This window comes from Thermobia domestica, chromosome 3 (genome assembly GCF_964235325.1).
Source record: "Thermobia domestica chromosome 3, izTheDome1.hap1.1, whole genome shotgun sequence".
Classification (NCBI taxonomy): Eukaryota; Metazoa; Arthropoda; class Insecta; order Zygentoma; family Lepismatidae; genus Thermobia; species Thermobia domestica.
Genome location: NC_137456.1, coordinates 176,473,141 through 176,497,002, shown reverse-complemented (window position 1 = coordinate 176,497,002; position 23,862 = coordinate 176,473,141). Strand labels below are relative to the sequence as shown.

The following is a 23,862-nucleotide window of genomic DNA, read 5'->3' as shown; positions in this document are numbered from 1 at the left end:
GAGGAAAAACGAGGATTTTTCTCTGTCTGACTCTCTAACGTAAAGATTATGTGCTGAAGGTAAGAAGCATCATCATTCTACAATAGGTTGCTTTTACGTAGAATATCAATTACTTGAGTTCTCCTCCTTCGGTCTACTTACCTTATGTAGTAAATTCAAAACAATTTCAATTCAATACAAATACATTGTAAAACTTTTCCGTAATTAAACATCTAGGGAAAATTAAACATTTAATAGGGAAATCTGTTATCAAAATATCCAAACACGTAGATAGAAGACTATCTAGTGAGAAATATTGTGAAACTGTATAAAATTCTCCAAATTAGAATTAACATTTACTGGGAAACATTCGTTATGCGCCAGCGAGCATATGGTGAGCAGTGAGGACAGGGGAAATAATTACGAAACTGTTTGCAAACAAAATTAGGGACGCTAATGCAAGTGCGACAACAGCATTTTTTTCTTTTTTTGGTATCGTCATGAGTTTTACACATACAATTTGATTCTTTCCCAAATAAAAAAATAAAAAAATAACCGTAGTGTAGTGATAAAAACGATAACTGCACTTCCACGGGATCGAACCCGCTACCTTCAGCACACAGACTCGTTGCTTTAACTAACTGAGCTATGTTTTTTTTACGTGAACTGAGCCTGTTCCGGTAAAGACGGTATTTCATTACGATCGTCCTACCAATTCGTCCTTTTCCATAGATAATTTCCACTATTTGCTCTATCTTTATGTTAATACTTAGCATATATTCATATATTTGGAGTTTGCAGATAATGCATATAATAAGACATACTAGAAATATTCGTTAAAAGTTTAGTTTGTAGATTTAATCCACATTTCTCTCAATGACATAGATGTCGCTGCTTCGTGTTGAAATGCAGAATTCCCTCGTGTTCTTGAAAATTTCCCACTTTAGCAGAGTTGGTAATTCTCGAGATTTCTGTCGATTTAATGTTTTTTGCTTCTAATTTCTTTATTTTAAGCTAATATCTAACATAAATATTAAAAACGGGTTTGTTATTAACCTGTCCTGCTGGGGAAACCTTCCGAAATTTCGAACATATAAAGAAAACGGAGATATTTTCAAAAAACTTCAAAATAAAGAGACGCGTCATTTATTTTGCTCATGGTAGTACATGACGCAAATATTTTGCCATTGTAACTCAACAAACTCATAGAATTCCTTTAACTTAGCGACATTTTTTGCTGAAATTGAGAATTCATTATACAGAGAGATTCCTTTAAAACTCACGGATTTCATTTGGGTCTAGAATTTCTAACTGAGGTCCGATTTTCATGCGGTTTGTGGCAAATGATCAAGTAAGGATGCGAGATTTATGGGATTATGTTTACTGGTTTACATTTAACCTAGGTTATATCGGCCACACCTCAAGAAAAACAGCAAACATTGGCCAGTGTACCTCACAATTGGAATGAGGTTTTGGATTTCTGAAGCGAAATTGCAGAATACAAATTAAGTGTTAGCGAGAATACAAATTAAGTGTTAGAGGTAACACCCAAAAATCCCATGTTGAATAGCTACAGCCGATTTCTTGCGACAAACAACGAAGAGATTTTTTAGGCGACCTAAGGACTCGATAAATGACATTTTCTACAAAAGCTGCCTACAGGGTCCGATGCCTCCCTGTCTCACCCAGAAGCGATCCTGTTTCTTCCAGTTTATTCACTAGCGACCATAGATATATTATGTTACTATCTGGGGCAGAACGTGAGGCAAATTGCAAATTTGTTTCTAAATGACCTTCGCGAAGCAACAACAGATTCCGTTTACCAAACACTTTTAACGATAAACTCATATTGCTCCAAAGAGTACACTATTCTCATTGTGTCCTGATTATATCCACACAGTAGCACAGAATTGTACAGCGCAATTCCCAGTACAACGGCCCAGTTTCCTATTTCTTATTCTTATTGACCTTGGCGAGGTTTCCATGTACGAAGAAAACTCAAATCTTCATACCGCACCGCACTTGATTCCAATGTAAGGTACACTGGCGAATATTTGCGGTTTTTCTTGAGGCGTGGCCGATATTACCTCGGATGAATTTAAACTAGTAAACATAGCCCCATAAATCTCTCATCCTTCATAGATCATTTGCCACAAACCGCATGAAAATTGGACTTCTGTTAGAAATTCTGGACCCAAATGACATCCGTGAGTTTTTAAAAAAGAATCACTCTGCATATTTTAATAAGAAGTGTTTCAACATCCATGGCTCAAAGGAATTCCGTATTTAGAAAAATAATGACAAAAGCTGCCGCTTCATTGTTTCTGTCAATTACAATCAATAATGGAAAGTAGGTTTTGATGTGGCATAAAACGGAAAGAAAAATAACCTATTTGGAGCTCGCGTTGGTGGTGCCAACCACATAACCGAATAAAGTACAAAACAGTTCATTAATTTCTTTCTTTCTTTCTTTTTTTTAAGTTAGCAGTATTTAAAATTTCTGAAACAGGAGATTAATGAACAAGAATTACGAAAATATTCGGTAGTGTTTGTTTGAACCACTATGGTTTAGATATTATGATCGATATGACATGTAGTTTTATAAATTTTCATATTCCTGGACATTTGGCGTCCGGAGTAGAGTCCGCTCCGGACTCCGGACGAATTAATTTCCGGAATGTCCGGGTCAAACCCGGACGGGTGGTAACGATTCACCATCAAGTTACATACATACTGTAGGTATAGTGTGCCCGTTCCTTGGGTGAAAGGAGGCTAGGAAGCTCACATCCAGTGCGCGTGAGCCCTGGTTTGAGTCCCGAGGTTGGTACATAGAACACAGTGACTGCATATGCCAAAGAGTATCTATACATGACATGATATTGTACTTTCAGATACAAATACTATCAGAATATGGCAAAAAAAAAAAAAAAAAAAAAAATCGGAAATCTGGTTTGAATGTGGATCGCTAGTCACATTATCATTGACCTAAACTAGAACGACTTTGTATATAATGGGATAACTCTTTTGACTTCCTATTGAACTTGGAATGCTAATCCTCGGCATTGTTCGTGCTTCTTTCTTTGTTGTTATCAAATTGGTTTCATATTGCCCTGAAACATTAATAAAAATTAGTACAGCGTACGGAGCCAAATAATAACGCAATAAGTAACACGTTGACCGCCACTATATATTTTGACCTTTCTCATCTGTGCGCCACGGGCAACAATCCACCACTAATACTTTGTTTTAACCCCATAAATGTATAATTTTGTTTGTGTATGGTTTTGCATGCACGCGGCGTGGATATTAAATTTTGACTTCTACGCCATATGTATGTAATAGCATACACACTACAGAGCGAACGTGAAAAAGTGCAATATATAATTGTGTGTATGGAAAACCATACACGAGGCGCTGCATGAAGGATCCGTGTGTATGGAAATCCATACACATGGCAGCCAACATGGTAAACTTTCAAATATTGTATTTACGGTTGGAAGGTTGTATTCAGTTCGTCAACGTAGGTGTCCACTAACGAGGAAGGTCCATAAACCATGAGAGTTGAATTGTGATGAAAATTTGTGACAAGATTCAGTTCGAGTTGCTAAGTAACGTAGTAATAGTCACTCGATGCGCAAATGCTTCGTTGAGCTGCTACATCGACGCCATCTTGAAATCCAGTAGGCAATGTCCAAAAATACCCTTTTGGTACAAAAATGAAAAAGCCTTTGATAGATCTTACTTCAGTATTGTAAACCAAGGTAGAACATCTATATGTGGGAGTACTTCCAGTGCATGATCGCCATCTTGAAAGGCGCCATATTGAATCGCAGTCAAATATGATAAATAGCAAGAGGGTCATGTGGGGTATCAAATAGCACTGGAATTTACTCCTGAATCCATTTCCGTAACCAAAGTTTACATATCTGTTTTCACTTCAAAGTTAAGAGGTCTCTTAGCCACCGGAATATATAATAAATGTGCCAGTTAGACTTGTGTTATGAAACAGTGTCGTGCGAGCACTTGCAGGATTTTAACTAATGCAGTAGTTACTGCAGTACAATAGCCACGATACCAATCAAATCTTGAGATTAGTAAGAGAAAACGTTAATTAAATTGAAATGCCTGTAGTGAAAAATGGAATAGCAGCACTGTAACAAATTATACCTATTTCAAAGTGCGCTATATATATATATATATATATATATATATATATATATATATATATATATATATATATATATATATACAGTGGCGGATCCAGGATATGATCAAGGGAGGGGCTAAACCATAGTTTGCCGTTTTATCCAGTGTAAACCAAGATTGCAGCCCATTTTATCCAGTGTAAACCTGAGCGTCAAGGGGGGGCTATAGCCCCTATAGCCCTCCCCTTGGATCCGCCACTGTATATATATATATATATATATATATATATATATATATATATATATATATATATATATATGTGTGTGTGTGTGTGTATGTTGTGATTATGCATAGCATTTAAATGCTGTAATATAAGTTAGGTATAACGGCACATATGACTTTACAAGAATGTGTCTTGAAGTTATTAGAAAATTAATAGAAAAATAAAGAAAAATTATTAGAAAATAATATAAACTGGTGCATATAAGCAAATATTAACCTACTAACCTTTTGCTCTTCAGTTGTGATGATGGAAATCCAAAACGAAGTGGTCAGCACACATCATCATGGAGCAGTGCAAACACTTAACAAATGCACTTTCGTCACAATCTTCATGACCACAGACAGTATTTTTTACTAGTCTCCAGACCATTTGTAAATGAATCAACTATTGCTCCTGTTACGTACCCACATTTCTGCCATGTATGTGCAAGCATGTCCTTTAGGACTGGCGCACAAAATTTATGATACACAACAAAATGCATTTTCTTTGTGAACATTCTGCCATATAACTTGTACACCGAACAAATCGACACCTGCTACAATTCGATATTTATCACAGTTTTGATATGAAAACTAGTCTTGGCATAAGTGTGGACTTATTATAAGCAAGTGTTTTATCGTTCAAGGTGGAAAGATACAGATATTTAATTATTTAATATTGTAGGGAAAAGCAAGAAAGAGGCTTCTTTTATTGATTGCAACTTGGTATTGAATCTTGTAATATTTATTGCCATCTATTTTTAGCAGGAGTGTATGCATTCTCTTATCACTAATAGCAGAACAGACACAAGAAAAGTGAATTCTAAGTTTCCAGGTGTATCTTCTTCTAAAAATTGACTGTGAACTGATAATTTAAATCCACTTCATTGTTCAATGTGGCAGCAATAAATCGATTGTATTTAGATAAACTGGCAATAAATAGATTCAAGTATCTTAACTTCGTAATATGGACGGTAAATTATACGTTGTCAAGTATGACTATTCAAAAGGAACGCAATATTCTGCAACAATAACGATCTTTGCATAAGGTTTCAAGATTGGAGAAGAAAACTTAACACACTATAATGGACCATATAAAATTCCCTAAAATAGATTTTTGGTTTGATACAGTTCAACGTTCCACACTTATGAATGCTACGCTAAAGGAGACGTGGACCTACTGATTATAGTGGGATTCAAACCATTTTGGTCGTTCAAATAATATGCACCAGTTTATATAATTTTTCTAATATATATCCGAAGAACCCCTTTGGTATTCTCTGCTCGTCAGCACTATTAGGAATGTGTTTCATCGACCAGCAGTCTATTCCATTGCACTTTGAAATAGGTATAACTTGTAGCATGCTGCTATTCCATTTTTCACTACAGACATTTCAATTTAATTAACGATTTCCCTTACTAATCTCAAGATTTGATTGGTATCGTGGCTATTGTACTGCATTAACTACTGCATTAGTAAAAATCCTGCATGTGCTCGCACGGCACTGTTTCATAACACAAGTCTAACTGGCACATTTTTTATATATTCCTGTGGCTAAGAGACCTCTTAACTTTGAAGTGAAAACAGATATGTAAACTTTGGTTACGGAAATGGATTCAGGAGTAAATTCCAGTGCTATTTGATACCCCACATGACCCCCTTGCTATTTATCATATTTGACTGCGATTCAATATGGCGCCTTTCAAGATGGCGATCATGCACTGGAAGTACTCCCACATATAGATGTTCTACCTTGGTTTACAATACTGAAGTAAGATCTATCAAAGGCTTTTTCATTTTTGTACCAAAAGGGTATTTTTGGACATTGCCTACTGGATTTCAAGATGGCGTCGATGTAGCAGCTCAACGAAGCATTTGCGCATCGAGTGACTATTATTACGTTACTTAGCAACTCGAACTGAATCTTGTCACAAATTTTCATTAAAATTCAACTCTCACGGTTTATGGAACTTCCTCGTAAGTAGTGCAGGAAAACCTGTGCCTCTGGGATATCGGGCGCATCGTCTTGTATATATAGAAATGCATCAGGTATGTCTTCAAGAGGAACGAGGGGAAGTGCATCGGATCTTCTAACCCATTTGCTCATATTATCAGCCTTATGAAGTGGAGCCAACCCAATATCTTGTAGCTTTCTCCATACAGATTGGGTAAAATGAAACTAACAATGCCTAATGTCACTTGCTGGAATGTTTCTCTAGTAGCATTTATTACCGCTTGTCCAAAATCAGTCATGAATTCTTGCACATGAAACTGTAAGCAACAATCTCTAGCTTTTTTTCTTTCTTTTTTGATTTGTTGATGCATGCTTGTGTACAATGACTGACTTTTGCTTTCCAATAAGCAGAAGAGGAGTTGAAAAAATGTACGAAATACTTCTCACGCAATGAATGTTTTCTTTAGCTATAAAAATAGACATGAACAAATTTTACATGTTCTATCCATCACTATCTTTTCTTTCCTTTCACTTTACAGAAATTCTCTTTCACTTGACGATGTGCTGATATACCAGACATCTTGACTTTCTCAATAATTTATGAAATAATTTGTTTGTTACTTACAATTTATATATATTATTACAATATTACGATGGCATCAATTTCTGAACATATAATATAAATATCGACGTACTTCTGGTGCAGTACAGGTTTTCCACAAACTTACACTGAAAAATAAAATCTCTCACATTCTGCGAGACAAAAATACATGCATTGGGTTATTCTTCTCTTCTTCGGAACATGGCAACATGGAGCTTAAAAAAATAGTCTGAACTTCTTTCTGCGAAACAGAAACACACGGTGTTTTCATCTAGGAATACAAAGGTATCAGAGACTGTCTGTATAAACATTTAAAAATAGTTTAAGAAATAGAGTTACAAGAGTAACATCAGGTACTAAATGTTTTTCAATTCAAGCGCCAACAGCTCAAGAGCCAACGTAAAATACACGTCTATGAAACAATAGTGAGACGAATTGTAATTTATTATCACCAAGTGTACAACATAAAAACATAGAAGACGTAGCGAGGACAGAAAAATATTGGCTACGAACAAGACCAAACGATTACACTAGCGAAACCCATCTTTATGGCATGACATCCCTTTGATTCATGCCAGGGGGATTAAAGAAAAATAATAAACAGTCTACGTCTGATGAAAACAAAAATAAAGAAAGAAAAATAAAGAAAAAACTTTTTCCCAACAAAACTATGGAGAAGATGGCAAGACTTTAAGAATTTAATATCAGTATTACTAGATCCATTAAGAAGAACGTGATGAAAAAGAACAGCTGTTTTTCACAAGCAACATAAGTAATACTAAAATACATACGTAGCGAAAATATAAAAACAAAAGAACTAACACCTCATGTTTGCAACCACTTATTCAAGGAAAAAGTTAGTACATAATCATACTTCCCCGTCGATGAAAAATTCAAGACATTCGAACAATGAACACTAAAGACCCTACAAAAGAACAAGAATACTAAACAATCCTACAAAAAAGAATACAAACAAGAATTAACAAGGAAAAACACATAATGAGTGAAACAGAAAGTATAAAGTATAAACAGAACACAAACTCAACCAATTAAGTTCAATGTACACAAATAAAATTTCGCAGCACTCATTCGATTTCATTTGATTTTGTTTTAAGGTTATAGTGAAGCGCTTACCTCTGGTGCATGAAGTCTCTGGTTCAATCCGCAGCTAAGTAAGTTTGTGGAGAAAAATATCGTGTCCGTGGTTTTTCTTGTGTACTCCCCTCTCGTCCGACAGTCTCATTCTACCAATTCTTCCATAATCTTTTACTTGCTTTAATCATCGTCTCCTTTAACCTACAGGGCATAATTGTGGGATGTCAAACTGAAAGATTTCATTTCGTTTCATTTTTTGAGGTAAAAGTCCCTTTCATCAGCGACGCTACATAAGACATGGACCTCAGCTTGATGTAGGATCCGAACCACGTGAGCTACCACCAGGAATCCAACCATGGTCTCCCCTGCCAAAGACGCGTACGCATATTAGAGGTCTGCACGGGCTCGGGCTGGACTCTGGCCTACAAAGCATATACCACATCGGGCCCGGGCCGGGTTCGGGTCGTAAATTTTTAAATATACAACCACATTTCTCGGGCCTTTCTGGGCGTAACTTTGTAAATAGGCCTATACTGTAGAACGATATTTATTAGACCGTTAAAAGCACAACGGCAAAATTAAACCTCTGATTGTTGTGAATAAAAATACAATTTTATGTTAATAATTAAGCTTCTGTAATTCGGGCTTATTTCGGGCTCATTTGATTGTCACAGGAGCTCGGGCCGGGCTCGGGCCTAAATACTAAAACAGAAACTCGGGTTCGGAACTCACATTATAAATTCACATGCCGGGCCGGGCCCAGGCTAAAAATTCCGGCCTGTGCAGACCTCTAACGCAGATAGCTTAGCTACGAGGGAGCTCACCACTCATTGGAATCCCGTTTTTACTTACATTATCACATTTAAGAACAAGAGAACTCACATATAGAAAGTCAAAACCTCACAGACCAAAGCCTCACCTCGCCAAAACTTCGCGGCCCAAAATCTAACGGGTCAATACAGTGGCGTATTTAGGGGGGTGGCTTCCGGGCTTAAGCCCCTTCCGAAATCTTTCTTACTATAGTAAAGTAAATGAAATATCTTGCAGAATTTTCACATTTCCAGGCAAAGGCAAAGCCCCCCCCCGAAAGTTAGCAAAGCCCTCCCGAAACAAAATCGTGAATACGCCACTGGGCCAATAACTAACTTACTTACTAACAAACTAACTAAAAAATCAAACGCGAATTTAACTAAAGCCTGTTTCCGTTTCGACACGACCAAGTCAAACTAACCCACACTTGCAGGACAAACTCACAGGGCCAAAACCTCGTCCCCCAAAAGCTTGTGGACCAATACCTTGCCTGACTAAAATATTGCCGCCGGAAATCTCGCGTCCCAAACTCTTGCCTTGTCAAAATCTTGCCGTTCAAAACCTCGCGTCCCGAAATCTCACCGATATGTATTTAGTAATAACTCAGGCTAATTATATTAAAATAATGACGAGAAAAATTTCTAATGCTTTGAAAATGTATATATAATGTAAGAACAAATCAACTGACTCATTCACTGATCACTTGTAAACAGATCTATAAAAATATTAGTCGTATAACCCGAGAGTGTAGGTAAGACGGTGTTTGTATTATTTTTAGGCGTTCGCCAGATCTCTGAAACTATTTGCCTAGAACTTTGAAATTTTTGTATAAATGTTCTTGCATCGTAGAATAAGATGATGTTGGGCGAAATGTGTGTCCTAAGGGAGATTACGACTACGTTTCACGAAATACTGATCATAAACAGGGGGGGGGGAGGGCGATAATGCTGGAATATTTTTTATCATTCCCAGATCTCCGAAACTATAAGGCGTAGAACCTTGAAACTTTTGTATAATGTTCTTCTCACATTGTACGGTTGGACAACGTTTTACGAAATGTGTCCAAAGGTAGGTTAATTGGGGGTGCTTGAATGATTTTTTTTAAAATTCGCCATATCCCCGAAAATGTTAGGCGCAAAACCTTAAAAATTGATACAAATATCATACCGTACCATAACTGCACATAAAAGGGTGTTTTGCAAAATGCGTCTCCTGAAAAGACTTTCGGGGCGAGCAGTTTGAATTTTTTTCCTCCTTCGCCAGATCTACCATTACACGTAGAACCTTGGAATTTTGTACAATATTCTTCTTGTATCATAAGCTTATTATTATTATTATTATTATTATTATTATTATTATTATTATTATTATTATTATTATTATTATTATTATTATTATTATTATTATTATTATTATTATTTGTAATATGGAATTGCATATTAAGAAACTCACTGTGTAAATTTTATGCAGAGGTTTCATTCCGCAAGGCTTTGGCCAAGTTAGATTTTGGTCCGCGAGGTTTCGGACGGCAATATTTAGACCAGTCGAGATTTTGGCCTACGAGGTTTTGGTCATGCGAGATTCTGACTAAGCGATATTTTGACCCGCTGGGTTTCGGGCGACGATGTTTTGGCCACGTTAGGTTTTGGGCGGCGAGGTTTTGGCCCGTGACGTATTGGGAAGATTTTGTCTGTTTCCCCCGAACCCAGAAAATCTGAATCAAACGTATAAAGCGGCACTTCTGTTAGACTTCTTATCACCTTATATGTAGATAATAAACCTACTTCCAAAATTCCGATTCTCAGAAAGAAACATTATGATTCATGAAAATCAGATACAATATTTTTATGTAAGTTATTCTGAATCGTTTTGCGAATGATTCGCCCCTTGTCTCAAAGTGATTTCAAGCAACTGTACCCAGGAAGTTTTTTCGAGAAGCCTAAAAGAAAATCTATGATAATTGGGAAGTTCTTGAAAAGTTGTTGTTAAATATTTCTTTAAAATGGATTGAAGTCACTGATTGGTTCTGTCTACATGTAATTCCAGTACCAAGCTATAAGACACATTCTAATAATTAGTTTCAAAGAAAATACATATTATAGTTTGGATTGCTCACGAGACGAAACGAAACGAGGCATGATTTAGAACTGGCAAGATACACTTTCCGAGACGAGACATCATTTACATGATACCTTTTCGACATGAGACAACCGTAACTTTTGTCTCGTAAGCAACCCTAGTTGTGGTTCAAGATACTCGGATATATTTTACTAAATGAAGAACGTGCTTTTTATGTTGAGATAAAGCCACCACCTTATTCTTAGCCAACTCACCCCAAAAGCCGAGAATAACTGTAAGCATCGAAGAAAATCATACCACATTGCTTTAAAATCGAAGAAATTTTAAAGAAGTCATTATAAACAATTACCATATTATTTATATGAGGAAACTTTCAAGTCCGGATTGAATTTAGCCATTTATATTTTTATTGTCCTGCCGAATTTAATTCCAAGCAACGGAGATAATCAGGAAGTCTTAAAGAGAATATTGAGTCAGTTAAAGATTAATCCGACTTATTATAACACGTTTAATGTTATTCCACCAGAAATCGAATCCAGACCATAAATACCAAAGGCGTGCGAACTAGCCATTAGACTAGCGGGAAAGACCAAGAAAATTGTTTTGATGTCAAATTTGTGTATATACATAAACATGCAAAATGAGTGAATTTCAGCTGCTTTATTTTTGACTGATTTTGATTCCAAATAATAGCTAATTCCCAAAAGTTGGATGCCTTTACGGCTGATCTATTGGTTAATTTGGTCGGTTATTGAAATTTGAACATATTACAGTGTTCCTATTTCACCTTAAGCTGTAGATCCACGTGTCATTTAGCCTCGTTACTGAAGACAGGTGCTAATCTCCATCCCATCCCACGAAACTAAACTAAAGGTTAGAAGAAACCTCATGCTAAATTTCATTAAAATCGAATGATAAATTTTATGAGTTGCCGTAAAATAGACAAACGAACAGTGAAATGCGCTGACAAACTCACAAATTCCGGTTAAGTCAAGCATTAGTGCCTCTTACACTCGTATCAATTATAGGTAATTGTTATTCGTAGTCATTATTCCTTATTACTTTTGTTTCCTTTATTTAGTATGGATAGGGTTTCGCTAAGTTTCTCACATTAATACCTCCAAAGACAACAAAGAATGTCAAATATTTAAAAAGTAGGCAATACACTACTTACGTAATACCATTAAATAAATAACGGTTTCTAGGTCTTTTTAAACAATAGTTGGAATTTCAAGGCTGACACGGATTTAAAGCAACATAGTAACAAGCAAAATGTTTTAAAGGTTTTCTTATAAAAATTACTTATTTACAAATACATTGTATCAGAGCAGGAGTGGATACAATTCGTGTGGATGAAGTGCTTCGGTTCCAGCTCCACGGTTCACACTTTGGACATTCCTAGCTCCAAAACTATGCACTTTCTTCCACATACCCACATTAGCTTTCCCCCATTATTTTGATTTGCGGATTCACCTCTTTAGGGGGTAGTTCATTAACACCCTGTATAATGAAAACTGTTCTTGGTACTTGCCTCTTCGACGCAAGACTCGCTTTTTTTAAGTGGCCTATCTACTGGTTTGCACTCCATTGATTTAAACACGTATACAAACTTATCACCAGTTGCCGGGAAAATATTTCATGCTCGTCATTATAAAAATTCAGGCAGATTGACATTCGTTGTTGTTTCTGCAGGACAGCGGATCAATGGGACACCCATGAAGCACAAAATTTAAGCATCAGCCACTTTTGACCATGTGCAACATTTTTCTTTGCACCACATATACAGGGTGTTTCAAAACATTACCGACAACGTTTGGGAAGTGATTCCTGAAACCAAGATAAGACAAAATTATAGACCAACCTGGGTGCACAAATGCTTTCTTTCGGAGTTATAGGCTGCCGAAAATATGAAAAATGAACTTTAAAGTCCATAGTTCAGAAAACTATGGGAGCTACTTAACTCAAGATTTCACTTAGGAACTAGGATGTGGCGTATCCAAATATCCAAGTTTTAGAATACTGGGGTACTTCCGCAACAATTTTTATAGAGATAGTTGGTGAGTGCTTCAAAGTGCATATATGCCCGTAGCCAAACTTCCTCTATAAAAATTGTGTGAGTATCTTAAGATTCTAAAACATGTACTTTTAGATAGCTCACATATTAAACGGCGTGACAAACGTCTTAACATTTGAAGGCCGTGCTCCAAGTTCCCTTTAAATGCTGCTAGCAAATGAGAGGACTGCGGTATTGCTACGTTTATTTTGTATACACCCACCCCCTGTCACCTGATCGCGCTGTAGTTCTGCTTAGCCAAGCCATAGCCACACCCCTTTCTCACTCGGCAACGTCACTTTAGAGCTTGCGTTTTATTCGTTTAGCTGAAATGCCAAGACGTTTGTCACAGGCTTTAGATCCTAAGTGAAGTCTTGACCCGACTACGTTAAGTCCCATAGTTTTGGACGATGGACATCTAAAGTTCATTTTTTTATGTTTTCGGCAGCCTATAACCCCAAAAGGAAGCATTTGTGCACCCAGGTTGATCTATACTTTTGTCTTATCTTGGTGTCAGGAATCACCTCCGAAACGTTGTCAGTATTCTTTTGAAACACAATATATATTTGTCCACTGTCTTCTGCGTCACATATTTTATTTTGACTCACTACTGCTGGGGCTGGACGAGAATGTTCCGTCAAGAATGTTGAACTTTCACCGCTGTTTTAAAATGTGAAACAAGCGTTTCGCATTACGTTTAGCTATTTGTTACACTGGAGTAGCAGCACGACTACAAAACATTATCGAACATTTTATACAGGGTGTTAATGAACTATACCGACAAACTGTAAGAGGTGATTCCTCACACCAAAATAAGAGAAAAAGTTCATATGGACCTACGGCGAAAAGTACATAGTTTCAGAGCTAGGACTGTCCAAAGTCGCGAAGAAGCCAAATTTCAAAAGACCATATTTCGAATTCGAGACCCTGTGGACGGTTGTCCTTATTAGCGTAAAGGGAGCCACGCATACACAATTCAAGAGTGCATATTTCCCCCATTATCAATAGGTGTACAGGGTATTCCTTACGGGGTGTGTTTCTCAAATATGCTCTCAATAGAGTTTACAGATATACCCTGATTTCAAGGAGGATCCAAAGTAGGCAGGAGGTAAGCCTTAACAACAATGGACATCCAATGTTTCGGAGGGAAGTCGGAAATGTTAGGAACCGGTAGTTCCACGCTTTTTTTTTTTTGTGTGTGTGTGTGTGTGTATGTATGTTCGGAATAACGTGTGATGCGATGTATTTCTTCATGCTGTATTTCACGTTTTCTTCATTTATAAGTGTGAAAGAAAACATTGCAGCATGCGTTTCCCCGAGTACGCGAGATTGTGCTGCTGACGATTCTTAACATTTCCGACATCGCGCCAAAGGATTCCATGTTCACTGCTATCAAGGCTTATCGTTTGCCTACTTTAGACCTATCATAAAGGCAGAGCATATCTCAAAATTCGGTTGATGGATTGTCTGGGAATTTCACCCTGCATGTAATATTCTGTACATCCAGAATAATTACTAATACTACTATTTACAAAGCTCTTATTTAATTTAAGTGCATCGTTTTATATTTAATTTTGGATCTTTCTATAGAGAGGTACAAATTTGACAATTAATCTTTCTTCTTTTGTTTTGTTTTATGTTTAGTTTCGAGTGAAATATGAAATCAAAAGATGATGAAAATAAGAAAGAAGATGAAGATGATATATTTTTGGTTCCCCCAGATGGAGAATGGGGTTGGATGATTGTCACCGCAGCAGCTATTTCCAGTGTAAGTAGGTTTGAGATTTCCTTACTTGGAACAGAGATAATAATAACGAACAACTCAAAACTGTCAGCAAATTAATAGAAAAGTTAGTGCATAATGTGTGTAAGTCACATATAAATTTCATGGGGTTAATTATATGCAGCATTAAGCATTTCTAGTTTACCGAAACAAGCATTTATTCGTCTATAGGTCATTACTAGTTTCCGGAGTTAGCATAATATACGGGAGCTTTAAATTTCACTCCTGTTGGGTATGTGTATGTGTTTCTATGTGTTTGTGTGTGTGTGTGTGTGTGTGATACTCATACACATTTTTCAGTAAATACGGGCCAGGGAACTTGCTAGATCCCGCTACACTTCTCTAACATCCCCCACAAATCTTTGTACATCCTCCCAGTGTAAATAATTTTAAGGGGCTGTTTGAGAGGGTATTGAGCGCGTGAAAGCATTTTAGTTTGCAGAAAATGATGGCAGAATTCTTGATAAGATAGTAATATAATTACTTAGTAACCTTTAATTCACCATGGAATGTAAATTTACACAACTTAGAGAAGAGGTGGAACAAAAAACATTCCTATGTATAGATTTAGAAAAGCGAAAGTTAGAGCAATTCTGCCCAACTTTTCAACTCTCTCTCTGTTAAAAAAAAAAAAGAAAAAGAAAAAGAAAGAAAGAAATCGGTCAAAATCACTGCTACCGACCAGACTTAAACCAAATGATCTAGCCGGATAAGGGGGGTGAAAAATGCCATTACACGGATTCTGTGATATGTATACCAAAGATACCTTATATCCAAAGATAACTTTGGCCAAAAAATCAACTTCAAATTCTTTCGAATTTCGAACTTATTGTTGAAAATTCGAAAATAAAAAAAAAGTTCATATCTCGGAAACGACTTCAGTTACGAGAGCGAAACAAAATGTGATTATGCTTTGCTTGAAGGGTCTTACCGGAAACAAGAAACAATGTATTTTTCAATTCAAATTTTTAACGAAAAACGCGCCGAAAATGTTCGAACTCAAATAGTTTTGCTTTATATTTGAGTAACCATCTTCTATTTTCCACCGTAGAGCAGCACCAACTATATTTTGACCATGGTTTGATACCCTCGGTGCAACGTGATGTAAAATGAGGTAAACCAAAATCGGATACACCTGAAAGATATGCAACCAACGTTACGTTATATATGTTTTGGCCGGGACGAATATAATCAGAAGTCAAAAATGGTCGAGTTTGAGTTTTTGACTCATTATGACTGGTTCTACATGGCAAAATAACTCTCATAATCGTACCTCTTCCAGAAACCGCACCGCTAGTACCGCTGATAATAATCGAACTGTCATTTAACTACTGTTTGGTTTTTATTTAAACTGTGCACTGGCAGTTCGTGTAGTGTTAGTGCTGCAATTATATGGCTGGAAAGTGAGCAGCAAGTTTCGGATAGGTGTGCATCTGTCATGACGTCCTTCGAAACAACCATTTTACCCTATAAGTTCGGAGTCGCAACCTGTTCGCGAGAAGAGCTCATAACAATTCATAATACTGTTGACCATTTTGCACTAATCTTTGATGGAAGATATACGGCAAGCGGTCGAACAATGAGTATCAACGAAAATCGTATCCTACGCAAAAATGCTGCCTCTATGTAAGCTATTTAATATTTATACCACCACTCTTTTATATTGTAGATATTCTGGGGTCATATACAGCAATCACAAGTGACGCAGCAATAGTAAAATATGTGTTTCGGGATCCAAACAGGCTAGCGATCCTCATGGCACAAGGTGATATTTTTGTGTGAATCGCGGCTTGCTGGATGCAACTGATCATTTGAAAGGAAGAGGAATTGCGGTTTTAATGCGTATAGCGAAAGGTAAGCAGAGGCAATTGACTATGACTGAGGCGGACTTCTCCCGCAATGTTACAAAAAATAACTGGATGTTGAGGCCGTTCATGCTATTCTTGGAAAAAGTATCGTCTTCTACGTCACCAATTGGATAACAAGTTGCTTCCTCAAGTTGGATTGTTATGCCGGATAGCTTCTTTTTTACACAATACTTTTGATAATCGTCTTAATTCTGACGATGGCCTCGACGAGGAAGTGAAACTAATGGAAGGATAGCAGATCGCGGAGAACACATTAGGATTAGAAGTAGAAGAGCATGGTTGGGAAGGGTGTACACGCTCTTTCGCGAGTCTCATCTGCAGACAACCTGGACATCCCTGAGTTGACAGAAAGAGACCTAAAATTATTTTTACAAGTTCCTACTAGTTCACAAGTTTTACAAGTAGTCTCAGGCAGTTTCCTACTCGGCTGAAATGATGAACGATAGCTCCCTTCGTGGCTAGGCTATTAGCGTACGCGCTTTTGAATGGAAGACCCGACTTTGATTCCTGGCGGGAGCTCATGTGGTTCGGATTCCAGGATAGTCAGTAGGCCTACGTCTCATAGAGCCTTTCTGCTGAAAGGGACATTTACTCAAAATCAACTCAACTCATTAAATGATGAACGAAGATAACAGCATCAGTCTCCATTTCCTTTAAAAAAAAAAAAAAAACTGTTAAATTCGAGGTACGATCTCGACATAGGAAGACATACAGGAAGGTGTTGTTGACAAACATATTGATTTTGCTCCAAATACAATAGGGTATTCGAGTCTGAGAGGTATTATTGTGAATGTGTACATGGAAATCGTACAATTTGATGTTGTTTAGATGTCGCTGAGAACATTTATTACCTTTCACGTGCTCGATACTTTGCTAAGATTGTTCTCCCTATAGACATTTTAAGTAAATTGTGTTTTGCCGGTCTCGTTACTCCAGTAATAGTGATGAAGATTGAAGGTTCCACATATTGTGTTCTTCATTTTCCTAGTAATGATTCTAATACAAGAAAGACGTTGCAAAAACATTTTGAATGTTTTTGTATTATCATCATCCTGTGCATTGTACATTATATATCGGTATACATTATATATAGAGAGATAATCAAAAAAAGTTGTTTTCTGTAAATCACAATTTAAATTATTGGTATCCTACTAAGGCAGACTGAAAATCAATGGCACTAGTGCTTTCATGCTGTTTCTGGAAGAGGTACGATTATGAGAGTTATATTGCCACGTAGAACCATTCATGACGAGTTAAAAACTCAAGCTCGACCATTTTTGACTTCTGACAGTATTCGTGCCGGCCAAAACAGTTATGGCGCAACGCGGGCAGCATATCTTCCAGGCGTATTCGGTTTTGTCTTTCCTCATTTTGACCAAGTTGCACCGCGGTTATCATACCATGGTCAAAATATATTATAGGTAGACTGGTGCTGCTTCTATGGTGTAAAATAGAAGGTGGTCACTCAAACATAAAGCAAAAGTATTTGAATTCGAATATTTTCGATGCGTTTTCACTAGAAATTTGAATTGAAAAATACATTGTTTTGTTTGTTTGTTTGTTTGTTTGTTTCCGGTAAGGCCCTTTAATCAAAGTATATTCACATTTTGTTTCCCTTTCATAACTGAAGTCGTTTCCGAGATATGAACAACGTTTGATTTCGAATTTTCAAGAATAACTTCGAAATTCGAAAGAATTTGAAGTTGATTTTCTGGCCAAAATTATCTTTGGATATGAGGTACCTTTAGTATAAATATCACAGAACCCGTGTAAGGGTACTTTCCACCCTTTTATCCAGGTATACCCTTTCGTGGGTAAGTAGCTCATCGTCTAAGGAATAAAGATTGCTATATTTGGTGGCCAAACTCGGCCAGTGACAGGCCCGACTCGCCTTCTGTGTGGTACCTTACACATTTTCTATGAAAATTTATGTATAATGGATATAAGGGGCGACAGAAGCTTTGCGCGCCGGAAGCTTTTGACATAAGTTCGATTCACGGACCATATTCCGCTTATTAGCAATATGGATTCACGACATCAGTGCCGTGTGCAAGGGGGTTTGAAACCCCTTCCCCATGAGCAAGATGTTATAGAAAAATAATTTTAAAAAAATGCTCTATTAAGATATATATAAAATTCACGCGTGTCCTGAAAGGTATTAGGTTGAGTGCCTGAACCCTCCCTTGATGAAATTCTACGAACATCACTCCATGAGTTTTATTACACAGCCACACACAAAAATAAAAGTTCTGTGCACCAGATCCCAGGGAATAGACTCGATGTATCTTGGTACACAGAATCCAAATTTCGAAACCCCATGGCGATCGATTGTGTCAATTTAATTTTTATATGGGCAAAAAAACTTAATCGGTTTTAGATAGAGAATCGATGTACAGTATTTTAGTACACAGAATCCAAATTTCGAAACCCCATGGCGATCGATTGTGTCAATTTAATTTTTATATGGGCAAAAAAACTTAATCGGTTTTAGATAGAGAATCGATGTACAGTATTTTAGTACACAGAATCCAAATTTCGAAACCCCATGACGATCGATTGTGTCAATTTAATTTTTATATGGGCAAAAAACTTAATCGATTTTAGATGGAGAATCGATGTACAGTATTTTAGTACACAGAATCCAAATTTCGAAACCCCATGACGATCGATTGTGTCAATTTAATTTTTATATGAGCAAAAAACTTAATCGATTTTAGATGGAGAATCGATGTACAGTATTTTAGTACACAGAATCCAAATTTCGAAACCCCAGGACAATTGACCTTGTCAATCTTGTTTTATGGGCGAAACACACATGTGCTGTCTTAAGTACCAAAATTCACTGACGTTTTTCGCTCATAAAAGAAAATTGACCCAGTCGATCGTCTTGGGGTTTCGAAATTTGGATTCTGCGTAACAAAATACATCGAATCCATACCCTACAGTCCGGTACAAAGAACTTTTATTTTTTTCTGTGGCTGTGTTATTATATGATAAACATTGATGTTGCGCTTGGCTTAGAAGAACGTATTCTAATAATTTTACAACAATATTGTGTTCCCTTGAAATTTTATTGGACATTTTAACAAATAAGCTCCCGACGCTCTTCGTTCCGTCGTACTCGTATCCTATCCTAATAATAAATGGATAAATAGCAAATGTGACGCTAATTCCTAATACAGTGAAACATCTACTAACGGACACCTCTATAAAGCGGACACCTCCCGTAACGGAAATATTTTCTAATCCCCAAATGAACCGCGTACTGCAGAAAGCAAACATGTCCACATTTCGTGATATTACAGAAGAAAAAAATGAATAAAACTATCTTTACGATGTTTCCACCATAACATGTGTTTTTCCTTTAATGATAGACGTATACATGATTAAAATACATATGCAAAATTTGTATATCATGTAAGAGGATTGAGGGGTACACTGTTTTGTGTTTTGGATAAGTTTCCTTTCTGCAGTAAATGCATTGTTCAAACGAATTGTGGACTGAATTGATTAAAGAAAACGACTATAAAATTGATAAATATCCTTTATTGGAAGAAAACATAGCTGTTAAACATTTCTGAATAATATGTGAGTTGTGGAACTACGAAGTAATCAGTCAGCTTTGTCATCAGAACATGCTTCCGTTGTGATAAGCCAGGGTGATATTGAACTGCAAAATAGCATCTTTTCTTGAGGCATGTAGACCAACTTTTTAAATATAATCCATTTTCTTGTTGTTTATGGGCAGGACTGTGTGTTTAGATGAGTTCTTATCCCTAAGCCACGAATATCCATGTTACACTGAACACTATGTGAAGTTAGAGATGACAAGTACATTTCACGTTATTTTGAAATGCTGAAAGTCGTTTTTAGGTGTTTAGCGACTTTTTTGCCGCAAAAGTCATCGCTCAGACACGCTATTTGTAAAATTCAGGCCACCAGGAACTCTAGTCTATGAAATCAGTCACTTTCATTTGAACAATAGAAAAAACTTGTTAGAGATAATCGAGGAAGTTTTAATGAGCTCAACAACGTCATACACTGTGTAGTTTCCCTCCTTCCTCAGCTTCTTCGGTATTATCCCAAAATCTTACCCCGAAATCCCTTCATTGGGCATGAAAAAGTGACCTTTAACGGGAAAACTACAAAGTCTAATTTACTTACTTTAGGGAACTCGTCAGGGACAAGTTAAATTTCTGTAGTAAACGGAAAATTGACGGCGTCGCGATGAACATTGTTATTGAGCGGACAAGTGTCATTCCGGTGTTAAACGATGCATTGACCTATCACAAACCATTATCGTTACAAAAAAGGAAATGTGTAAAATCTTGAACATGTTTGCTTTCTGCAGTAAGCGGTTCAAATACTGTAATAGGAAGAAAAAAAAACATATTGACAAACCTCTCTAAAGCGGACATTCTCTATTACGGGCACGGACTGTCTGCATTGAATAAGAAATAAGTTGTATTCAGTTGTTGTGAGCTTTCGAACTGCCACGAAAAGCGCTAACGTTGAAAGAAAAAAATGAAGTGATTGAACTTTCCAAGGAAGAAAACTGTAGTGTGCGAAGCATAGCTGAACATTTTCGTATCGGCAAAACACAAACAGCTGAGAAATAAATAAATAAATAAATAAAAGCCTGCAAATTAATGAAGTTGTGGTGTGAAAATGACAATGAAAAAAAGTGTCGCGGTACTTCGAACAATGCTGGTGTGCGAGTGGATAAAGTGGTTTTTGAATGGTTCTGTAGAGTGCGAAATCAAAAAATTCCTGTGTCAGGGCCGATGCTACAAGCTAAGGCTTTTGTGGTAGCAGCAGAATTGGGTATTCAGATTTCAAAGCCTCGAACAGGTGGTTACAGAAGTTTCAGAGTAAACATATAACTTCTTTCAAAGCGATTTGTGTAGAATCCACAGATGTCGAAATGCCCAGTCATAAAAATGTTGGATAAATTACCTTTTATAGTTCGTAATTACCGCCCGGAAAACATTTTTATCGCGGATGAAACAGGACTTTTCTTTCATGTGCTCCCAGAAGAAAGAAACATGTTCCGGTGGTAAAATTACAAAGGAGCTGTTAACAAAACTTTTGTATTGTATTATGGTTGGCGATCGTATCATATGCAAGAGAGATATCATGAGATAAACTAATTTAGACATGATGATTTTTGAAATTTATCTCTACCCTTGATGATTTATCATAACGTCTAAACGACACCTTACTGGTAAAGCTGCAAAACCCTGGTGTTTCAAAAGACTGAATTTGAACAATCTCCGACTAGAACGAAAAGCAAATAAGAAGCTTGGATGACGAGAGATATTATGACCGAATGGTTGTTGTAATTTGATAGGGAAATGATTCGTCAAAACAGAGAGGTGCTCTTATTTTTAGACAGTGCAACATCACATTCGAACACTGAACTTCAAAATGTTGAAATTGTCTTCCTTCCTCCGAATGGTACATCTACTTCACAACCCCCTGACTGAGGTGTCATTCAAAATTTCAAACTGAATTATCGCAAGTAGTTGAGGTGCTACATCGCAGAAAACAACGAAAAACTGCAAATTGTGATAAGAACATCCCATTTGGTATAAATAATGTTTAAGGTTATACAATGAAATTAAGTCGGGGAGGCATCGTGTAAAATCAAAGAAATCAAAGATGGCGACCATATTTCAAAATGGCTACGCGGTTACAGGTTTTCTGTTATACGTCGCAGGAATTGAGTGTTTGGTATCGATTTATAGGTTTTTGAGGTCAAGGATTGCAATTTTTATATTAAAAACAAGTTAGGAATTACTGTAGGTGTTTTTCTGTTCCATATACTTTTTAAATTGAAACCTAGGCGAAATCATTATACACTATTTTTATATAAAAATATATGATATAATGCTTCGTTTAAACTGAATATTTCTGAAGTTGAACAATGTTTCTAGACCATAACCAAAACACATCAACAAGCACCACAGGCATTGATTCTTACATTTAATCATTGTTCACATTCATTCTTGCAGTTGCATAATAGTGTACAAGACAATCCAACATGTCTGCATCCACACTTGTTTCTACAGTTTTTGCACGTACATTTTATTAGTTCTCTACATGAGTCCGAAATTTCTGGCAAATCCGACCATTTCACGTGCCATGATGCATCATCCAACCACCATCCCCAGTCGGCTGGAGAAGGTACACACATTGTGCGTTTGTTTGCTTGTCCCCAAACGTGTCCAGCTTGGAAAGCACTACGTAACACTTGTTGTTGTAATGCGTTCTTTGTCGGTGGCAAACATTCAAGGGGGCGATTTTTGGTCATGAACAACTCCTGTCGTGCATCATTGACACTTCTACTGTTACTGGTTGAGCAGTATAGTAGTACCACGTATCTTTCAAGAATGTCAAAAATTGCCGTTGGAATGGAAGTTTGAGGTTGTGAGATGAAAGAAAATGCAGTAGTGGCTTCTTTAAACAGCATCCTTGTCTTCCAAGTTGATTTTTTTGTTTTCCTTGTAAAATTTGGAATGCTGTCACAACCCGTAAAAGCATGGAATCCTGGTAAAGCTATAGTCTTTTCGCTTCCCATTGCCTCAGCTATAGCATGAACTGGAATAAATCTGTAATTCTTTCCTGTTCCAAATGCAATCCAAAGTTTATCCAGGCCCTTTGTTAACAAGGGAAAGAAGTAAGCAATTGCTAAGACTACGACATCGGTATCTACAGTGCGTATAACAATATTTTTGAAGCCGTTTTCTACATTGTCTTGGAGGTGGAGTATTATCCTTGTGTCCGCTTCTTCATGGCCAGGGCAATGACCATTAATTAGAGAACTTCGTGCAGTAATATTGCCTTTAACTTCTTCTCCTGCAGTAGACAGAACCTGAATATTTGTAATATTATTTACAGCTAATGTTCCAAGTAGAGTAAAAAGCTCTTCTTTGTTGCTGGAATTCCGCAAGAAATCTTGCCAATGTTTAGGTAAAGTCACGTGTGAAAGCACCTGTCTCCTAGTTCCAGCTCCTCTCTTCTGTCTAGCTGCACCTTTAATACTTGGTGTAATGTATCTGTCCCAAATCAAATCAATCCTTTGACAAGCAAAATTTTCAATGTCGTTACAAATGTGAGGATGAAATGTGTTCATATAGTAGTCACCAAATGTTCTTGAGGAATGTGGTTTTAAAATGTTAGTAAGAACTGCACCATCATAAATTATAGCATCACAGGTTCCAGGAAAGGCA

At 36.9% G+C, this 23,862-nt stretch overlaps 1 protein-coding gene across 4 annotated transcripts in view; it reads left to right on the top strand.

The window, feature by feature from the left end:
• LOC145680879 (uncharacterized) overlaps positions 1-23,862 on the top strand; it is a 301,071-nt gene that overhangs the window by 171,142 nt on the left and 106,067 nt on the right. For all 4 annotated transcript variants that reach the window (XM_081752026.1, XM_081752024.1, XM_081752025.1 and 1 more), the window contains one exon: positions 14,624-14,747. In XM_081752026.1, coding sequence (XP_081608152.1) covers positions 14,637-14,747 — 111 coding nt within the window. In that variant the 5' untranslated portion in view covers positions 14,624-14,636. The remainder of the gene's footprint in view (positions 1-14,623; positions 14,748-23,862) is intronic.